This window comes from Sinohyriopsis cumingii, chromosome 2 (assembly GCF_028554795.1).
Source record: "Sinohyriopsis cumingii isolate HCF-2022 chromosome 2, ASM2855479v2, whole genome shotgun sequence".
NCBI lineage: Eukaryota > Metazoa > Mollusca > Bivalvia > Unionida > Unionidae > Sinohyriopsis > Sinohyriopsis cumingii.
Window position 1 is genome coordinate 4,033,765 of NC_142962.1, and position 9,232 is coordinate 4,042,996.

The 9,232-nt window shown below is 35.2% G+C and overlaps 1 protein-coding gene across 1 annotated transcript in view; it reads left to right on the forward strand.

Moving 5' to 3' along the window:
* LOC149804257 (uncharacterized) overlaps positions 1 to 7,631 on the forward strand; it is a 51,098-nt gene extending 43,467 nt beyond the window's left edge. The window contains exon 5 of the mRNA XM_089938150.1: positions 6,280 to 7,631. Coding sequence (XP_089794276.1) covers positions 6,280 to 6,864 — 585 coding nt within the window. The 3' untranslated portion in view covers positions 6,865 to 7,631. The remainder of the gene's footprint in view (positions 1 to 6,279) is intronic.
* Positions 7,632 to 9,232: the final 1,601 nt, after the last annotated feature.

Below are 9,232 nucleotides of genomic sequence, written 5' to 3' on the forward strand. Positions count from 1 at the left end.
CCAATAACCATGTACCAGTCCTTGATATGATGGAAATGATGGAAAATCTTCTAATCAACCTGTGCAAGTGTTAAAAGTGAAGAAAATTCTTCCATTCAGCATGTACAAGTCTCTGTTGTGAATGTATGTCTTCCAGTCAGCCTGTGCCAGTCCCTGATGTGAAGGAAAGTCTTCCAATCAGCATTAACCAGTCTCTGATATGAAGGAAAATTTTCCATTCAGCATGTGCCCATCTTTAATGGGTATGAAAATCTTCCAATCAGCTTGTACAAGTCTCTTTTGTGAATGAAGGTCCTCCAGTCAGCCTCAGCCAGTCTCAAAGCTCTGAGTCATCTTAATCAGATTTAAATTTGTTTATGGGAAATGCTTTGACATCATTAGATGGAAGATAGAAGTCATCTCTGTGTTTTGCTTTATGGGAAATGCTTTGACATCATTAGATGGAAGATAGAAGTCATCTCTGTGTTTTGCTTTATGGGAAATGCTTTGACGTCAGTAGATGGAAGATAAAAGTCATCTCTGTGTTTTGCTTTATGGGAAATGCTTTGGCATCATTAGATGGAAGATAGAAGTCATCTCTGTGTTTTGCTTTATGGGAAATGCTTTGACGTCAGTAGATGGAAGATAAAAGTCATCTCTGTGTTTTGCTTTATGGGAAATGCTTTGACGTCATTAGATGGAAGATAGAAGTCATCTCTGTGTTTTGCTTTATGGGAAATGCTTTGACATCATTAGATGGAAGATAAAAGTCATCTCTGTTTTGCTTTATGGGAAATGCTTTGGCATCATTAGATGGAAGATAGAAGTCATCTCTGTTTTGCTTTATGGGAAATGCTTTGACGTCATTAGATGGAAGATAGAAGTCATCTCTGTTTTGCTTTATGGGAAATGCTTTGACATCATTAGATGGAAGATAATAGTCATCTCTGTGTTTTGCTTTATGGGAAATGCTTTTGACATCATTAGATGGAAGATAAAAGTAATCTCTTTGTTTTGCTTTATGGGAAATGCTTTGACGTTATTAGATGGAAGATAGAAGTCATCTCTGTGTTTTGCTTGCAGATCTTATATCAGAATAATAATGTGCAGAGTTATTTTATTATTGTTTTTGTTTCATTATGGATTATGTGATTCTGATAATATATGGATGTATTTCAGTAATGTTATGTAATGAATAAATATAATACTAAGTATATCCAGTGCATGACTAAACAGCTGTTATTAACTTTAATATGGTCATTCTAGCACCCATCTCCTGCTGCCAAAAAAAAAATGTCTGACAGCTAACTTTTCAACTCTTAGATATGTGTGTATATATGTTTGTATATACATGTAGATATGTATGTAGTCATCTGTTGTAACATGCAGAGGCATCATTAGACCTATTCTACATGACTGAGCCAGCACAATTTGAATTTTTACAATGTAAGATCATTTTAAAATTGTTGAATAAAGTAAGTCACAAAGGTGGCAACAGATTCACTGCTCAGTGATGAGGTCATGATGGTAGCCAGACAGATTTTACCCCCCCCCCAAATGATTTTGATTGTATATACTTTAGACTACGTAATGAGGTGAAATCATGCTGTAATTAGTTCCCATTATCCAAAACTAATATGAAGTGATGTAAATTAAGCAGTAGTGTTAAAACAAAATTTAAAATATTTTATGTGATCCATGATCATGTTTTTGGCAGTAGTGTACCATGGAAGTGTGAGGGATTGCCATGTTTGCTTTTTATATGCACACAGCAAGGCAGAGCCCGTTGTAATGTTACATCATTTTCCATCTGTACATCTATTTTGTTTCTGCACAGTAACATAAATTCTAGCTCACATTCTGTAAGCAAAACTTTGTGGATGGATCGCACTTGGGTTAAGAAAAAAGACTTGATTTTGGGGTCAAAAGGTAAGAGATTATTTTTACCTTGACTACAAAAGAAAAATGCAATACAATAACTTACACATTGCAGATAACTAGAAAACATGGCTAGTGAAATAAACTATTTATTTTTGGGTAATACAATCAATTGTCAAGTTCAGTGGGGCTGAAAGAATAAAAATTATTTACTTTTGCAAACTTTAGTTGTAGACCACATATCGTAAACTTTTTGTGCATAGTTTAAATTTATGGTCAGATGGACTTTGCTTTTTGGTCAATAGATCAAAGGTTAAGGTCATTGTGACTGAAAGAAGATGTTGTTGTTGTTCTAGGGTTTAACGCCATTTTTCAGCACAAGATAGGCTATACATGGCGGCCAGTATTAATGGTGGAGGAAGAACCCTGGAAAACCCAGGGAAGAACCACCGACCAACGAGAAGCTACTGGCAGGCTTTCCCACGTACCCACGCTAGCCGAGCCTTGGACTTGAACCCACGCAGACAGAGGTGAGATGGCAGTGATCTATAACAGTGAGCGCTTTAGACCACTCGGCCACTTGGGGCCCCACGACTGAAAGAAGAAATATGACTTCTGTATATCAGCTTTATTTCAGTAATACATAGCTTACATATTTACAAATCAGACAATTTGGGCCAAAGGTCAAAGGGCAAGGGCATGGACTGCGTGGACATAAATGATTTCAGAATGCATGTAATAAGTTTAGTTCTGTACTATCTACTATAACCAGAATTTGTTCTTGATGTGAATGTGAAAACATAATGACCAACAAAGCATAGGGTACCAATGAGAACCCTGTATCCTCATCTGAACTGTCAGGTTAAAGGTACCATTTATTTATTTGAGCTTGGATATTAGTCATGTCCAGCAAATACAGCCATTTTTGGATATCTGTACATATATAGATGTAGGTACTTGGATTTGGGTTGGCATAGTTTTCACTTTGTACTACTGGTATCAGGCTTTGTTTTAGTGGCAACTCAGAAGAAACTTGTATTACTGATAATTAATTGAATACTGGAAAGAAATGAATTACTGAAAAGGAATGGTCTTCTGATAAGTGAGGGGTTACTGAAAAGTAACTGACTGCAGATAAGTGAAGGGTTTCTGAAAAGTACTGGACTTCAGATAAGTGAAGGGTTACTGAAAAGTAATTGACTGCAGATAAGTGAAGGGTTACTGAAAAGTACTGGACTGCAGATAAGTGAAGGGTTACAGAAAAGTAATTGACTGCAGGTAAGTGAAGGGTTACGGAAAAGTACTGGACTTCACATAAGTGAAGGGTTACTGAAAAGTACTGGACTTCAGATAAGTGAAGGGTTACAGAAAAGTAATTGACTGCAGATAAGTGAACGGTTACAGAAAAGTAATTGACTGCTGATAAGTGAAGGGTTACTGAAAAGTAATTGACTGCTGATAAGTGAAGGGTTACTGAAAAGTACTGGACTGCAGATAAGTGAAGGGTTACAGAAAAGTAATTGACTGCAGGTAAGTGAAGGGTTACGGAAAAGTACTGGACTTCAGATAAGTGAAGGGTTACTAAAAAGTAATTGACTGCAGATAAGTGAAGGGTTACAGAAAAGTACTGGACTTCAGATAAGTGAAGGGTTACTAAAAAGTAATTGACTGCAGATAAGTGAAGGGTTACTGAAATGTAATTGACTACAGATAAGTGAAGGGTTACTGAAAAGTAATTGACTGCTGATAAGTGAAGGGTTACTGAAAAGTAATTGACTGCTGATAAGTGAAGGGTTACTGAAAAGTACTGGATTTCTGATAAGTGAGGGGTTGCTGAAAAGTAATTGACTGCAGATAAGTGAAGGGTTACGGAAAAGTACTGGACTTCAGATAAGTGAAGGGTTACTGAAAAGTAATTGACTGCTGATAAGTGAAGGGTTACTGAAAAGTACTGGACTTCAGATAAGTGAAGGGTTACTGAAAAGTACTGGATTTCTGATAAGTGAGGGGTTGCTGAAAAGTAATTGACTGCAGATAAGTGAAGGGTTACTGAAAAGTAATGGACTTCTGATAAGTGAGGGGTTACTGAAAAGTAATGACTTCAGATAAGTGAAGGGTTACTGAAAAGTAATGGACTTCTGATAAGTGAGGGGTTACTGAAAAGTAATGGACTTAAGATAAGTGAAGGGTTGCTGAAAAGTAATGAACTGCTGATAAGTGAGAGGTTGCTGAAAAGTAATGGACTTCTGAAAAGTAAATGATTATTGAAAGTAATGGACTGATGAAAATTAATTATGTAATGTAAGAAATTTTAATTGCTGAAAAAAGTAACTGATTGCAGAGTAATGGTCTATAGTAACATAATGGACTTTAAATCTAATGGATTACTGGAAAGTAATGGATTACTGAAAAGTAATTGATTGCTGACAAGTAATCAATTACTGGAAAGTAATGGACTCCTGAATAGTAATGGATTACAGGAAGTAATGGACTGCTGAAAAGTAATTGATTACTGAAAAGTACTGGTAATGGAATACAGTAATGTCTTTGGTCATTTATAATATGCACCCAACTGTGAACAGTATAGACTGAGATCTGCTGTCACAAATGCATTGGCAGGTCTGGATCTTTGCTGTTCACTAGAAATCATAAATGCACAAAACTCAGATGTTTTGTTCCAGGTTATATAGAAACAACAAGTTTATTATGGCATATGACAGGGGTGTCCAAAGTCCGGCCCGTGAGCTAGTTACAGCCCACGGTAAGATTTCATACGGCCCGCAGCATCGGTCATATAATGTATTATTTATGGCCCGCTAGCACGCGAACCCTTATCCGCTCATTTCTGCCATGGCGACTGAAAAGATAGTGTCAGCAAGTTATCGGTTTCTTGATCAGTCTGAAATTGGGTGTTTTGAACGGTAACATCAGTCACTATTAACAGTGAAATGCCAAAAGCACACTTATGCACTTGGACTTATGGCACTTATTGTATTAAACTCTTGAATAAGATTTGGTTATAACTGTTGTTGCTATGTACTTGTATATGTGGCACAAACTATTATTTTCTGAAAGATCTCTTAAAAGACAAAAGCAAAATTCACTTGTTTTAAACTTTAATGATAACAGAAAACTTTGCATTAGTTATAACTCCTGTTTAAAATGACCATGAGGCAAAGATATTTATCTAACTCATGGAAATTTAAGGTAAAACATACAGTTCAATGTTATATGACTCTCCAGATATGAATGAAAGGCAGAATTGTGTTTTTAGAGTTGTTCATGTCTGCCTGAGTGGCTTATATTTAGTTACATTGCCATTTGAAAAATAAAGATAATTGTGACAATGAAAATTGCTTTATTTATTTATTGTTTATTTGTTTTTTTATTTATTTATTGTTCTATAACAGTGTATATTTGCATGTAACTTTTGTGGTTAAAAAAACATCAGAAGGAACTATTGGCCCCTGGGCATCTTCACTTTATCAAATCTGGCCCTCTTTGCAAAAAGTTTGGACACCCCTGGCATATGATAATATGTTGAGACCTTGGGAAGAAATGAATGCAGTTTTGTATTAATTACATACATTCTCTTGTATGCTTTCCAAATATTATTCATCTGTACATTGTGAACGAAATTCATAGCAAATTGAGATTTATTAAGGTTCTGTATGGTGCACCAAAAAATTTAAACATGTTTTCACCAGAGAAAACACCCAATGAGTTCCATTCTAAGTGTGCAGTGCAGAAATATGGAATGAACTGTCATATTGAATGCCAGATCATTGTAGTAAGATTAAATGGGTATGTAATAAACAGTACAGATCTTTTGGCACATGACTGGGTTAGAGCCTTACTGAAGTTAGGTGAGCATTGGACACAGGCCAATACAAATGTTTTCCAAGCAAACAGAAAGCACATGTATATTTACAAAGAAAGAATACATAATCATGTACTATATGACCATGTTATTATCTTTCTGCAATACAGCTCTTGTTATTTGCTCCTGATAGATAGAAGCTTGTGAGTGATCACTAGAATCAACAAGCATCAAATTTACCAGGACTTGGATGTTTTGGTGGATGAGGGTCAAATTTGTTCAGTTGAAATTTTAATTAGGGCAGAATCAATCCTGTTTTATTATTTGATAGAAGATACTATTCTATTTTCCTTGCACTCAGGTGCTTGTTAGGTATTGGCAGATACAGTATTCAGTAATGATGGAGTGTTTTTACCTCATACATATCTCTTTGTTAGGTATGGGCAGATATGGTATTCAGTAATGATGGAGTGTTGTTACCTCATACATATCTCTTTGAAAACATTTTGTTTTGTGATTTATTTACATCATAATGAAATACTACTGTATTTTAAAACAAAGAAATCATGCACACTCAGTTTTTCTATTTTTGTTTGTTGTAGAGCTTCTCAAATATGTCAAGTAATGGACATCATGAGTTTCGTAATGGTTCAGTTCAAATTATGGGAATGTTACCTCCACTGGAAAACCAGGGAGCATATTGGAATCTCACTACAGACTGTTACATGGCTGCTGTTTCTAACCTCAGCTTTGCACATAATCAGCAGCCAGGTGGAGGAAAAATGTTACGGAAAAGACAGCATGAAGAAAGATGCATTGGGACTAATCAGAATATGAAAAAGTCCAAGACTGAGACATCGAAAGAACCAATTTTCACTTCTCTACCCATTTCCATTTCTCAGCAGTCAGATTGTGAGTCCTCTTCTGTGGAGAAAAAAAATTGTTATGACAAGACAGCTGTGGAGAAAAAAAATCGTTATGACAAGACAGCTGCAGCATTACAGCAGTCAGGTTTAATGGACATTACAATAAAAACTGCAGAACTTTTGCGAAAAAATGCAGCTCTTCAAAAAGAGTTGCGAAAATTGAAACAGGAAACAAGCTTATTTCTTCAATCTGTGCTAAACAATCCAGAAAACGAAGCACTGAGAAATTTCTTAAAGGTAACAAAACAGCAGTTACACTAAATGTAAAATAAAAAAGCAAGAGGCTCAGACAAAGTAATTTTATGTACATCATGAAATAATGATTCTTTCAAACCTCTAACATTTTATGTATTCTGTCACTTGGTATTTAAACTCTCTTAGCTTACCCAGCCATTTGTCATGTGAGCTCATTGCATAGCCTGGGATTATCTGGCTAGGTATTTAAACTCTCTTAGCTTACTCAGCCATTTGTCATGTGAGTTCAATGCATAGCCTGGGATTATGTGGCTGTGATTTTATTGGGTTATGTGTTAATTAGCAGGTCATAATTTTATCAGTTTTATAAATTCCTGGATCTGCTTTGGTCAAACTTGTAGATAACATCCTAGCATCAAGTGAGTTTGTTGTCATATTGCTATTGTTATTGAAAACATCAATTTGTCTTTTTGATAATAAAATTGAAAACATAAAAAGTGTTTGAAAATTATTTGAATAATGTTGACAAAATTTTGTTTGTTTATTGACATTATTATGTCAAATTGTACAAATAGTGCCAATCTTGCAAAAGTGTAGCTGCAGTTACTAAACAGAAATAAAACAACTTTTAGTTACTTCTCAGAAACAGGTTGATCTATTTTGATTGAACATTACGGGCATCAAGTCTATGTAATTATGTATTTACAGTGGCACTTTCGAGTATGAGAAAAATACATGTATATGAAATTGCAGGAGCCATGCCATGATCATCATATATTAGAATGCATACACAATCTCTTCTAGAAAAATGATAATAAACTTTTTATACAATACTTTTTGTACTTTTTAAGAAAAATAAATCTGAGTATGAGAAAAGTACATGTATATGAAATTTTGGGAGCCACGCCACAAACTTGTTATATTCGAATTCATGTTATAACAGAGCGTGCTATAGTGGGGTCATACTGTATATTAATAATCGATGAATTGAACATGACAGTGACTTTTATTGAACAGATGTAAGTTGCATATTTAATCTCATTTATTCTTGTTTTCAATGCATTTTCATCTTAACAAAAAAAACAGTGTCCAATTTAAGTGAGATTCACTGCTCTTACATCATAATCTGTAAACTTGTATTACAGCCGATTGAAATGCAGTGTCTAAACAAGAATTGGATGGGTGATTGATTCTTGTTTTTTGTTATATTGTAAAGGACTTGATATATTTGATTGAAAGTACACTGGAAACCTAGTGGGAACTGAAAGTAGTCTCCAGAATTGACCAGTGCATAAAAAGTCATGTGATATATTACAGCCAATCATCTGGCAATAAATGCACTCAGCTCATAACAATTGGAATTTAACATTATAAAAAAGTTTAATTCATTGTTGCACTGACCCAGTTGTGTACCTTTGAACTTGAGACTGAAACTTTGAATGACACTGAAAAGATTGACATTGAGTTGTCATAATACACTAAAGCAATTCTACTTTGTTGGTAAGGTTTTTCCAGCTACAAAAATAATGGCACATTTATACATATGCACATAAGCATGTGTGTAACATAAAATACCCACAATACCATTTTTAAAGTTTCAGTAGGAGCCCTCTATCTGACCCATTGAAAGTACATGAAAAAATGACCAGGTTATGCCCTGTTAATAATATTGTCTATGATACAGATTTGTTTTTGTTGTTTTTGTTATGCTGTTTAATGCCATTTTTCAGCACAAGCTAGGCCATACATGGTGACCAGTATAACTGGTGGAGGAATAACCTGGAAAAATCCCAGAAAGAACCACCAACCCACAGGAAATGACTGGCAAGCTTTCTCACGCATCTGTATTGGCTGAGACCGAGACTCAAACCCACACAGCAAGAAGTGAGATGGCACTCATCCATAATGGTGAACACTTCAGACCACTCAGCTACTTGGGGTCCCTACATATTTGTGTTGTCCATCATACATGGACAGCAGCGATGCATATGTGTTGTCCATCATACATGGACAGCAGTGATGCATATTTGTGTTGTCCATCATACATGGACAGCAGTGATACATATTTATGTGGTCTCTATACATGGACAGCTATAAAAGTAATAGTATCATCAGCGCCTTTAATATAGTTTGTTGTTGTCACGTTACATAGATGATGTATTAAAATGCGTAAAGATACTTTCCTTTTAGCTACAGCTTCTTATGTTGGACTTATTTCAGTGCAGTGTGACTAGGGTTTAACACAAAAAGCTTTACTTTTTATCTGTACTTAATAAGGAAAATCAATATTTAAAGGAAACCAGTAACAAATATGGTAGAAATTGAACAAAATGTTGAGGTCTTGCTATTTACCATTATTTGTGGGGGTCTTGGTTAGCAGAGTGGTCTTAAAGCTCTCACTGTTAATGATCATTGCCATTTCACCTCTGTCAAC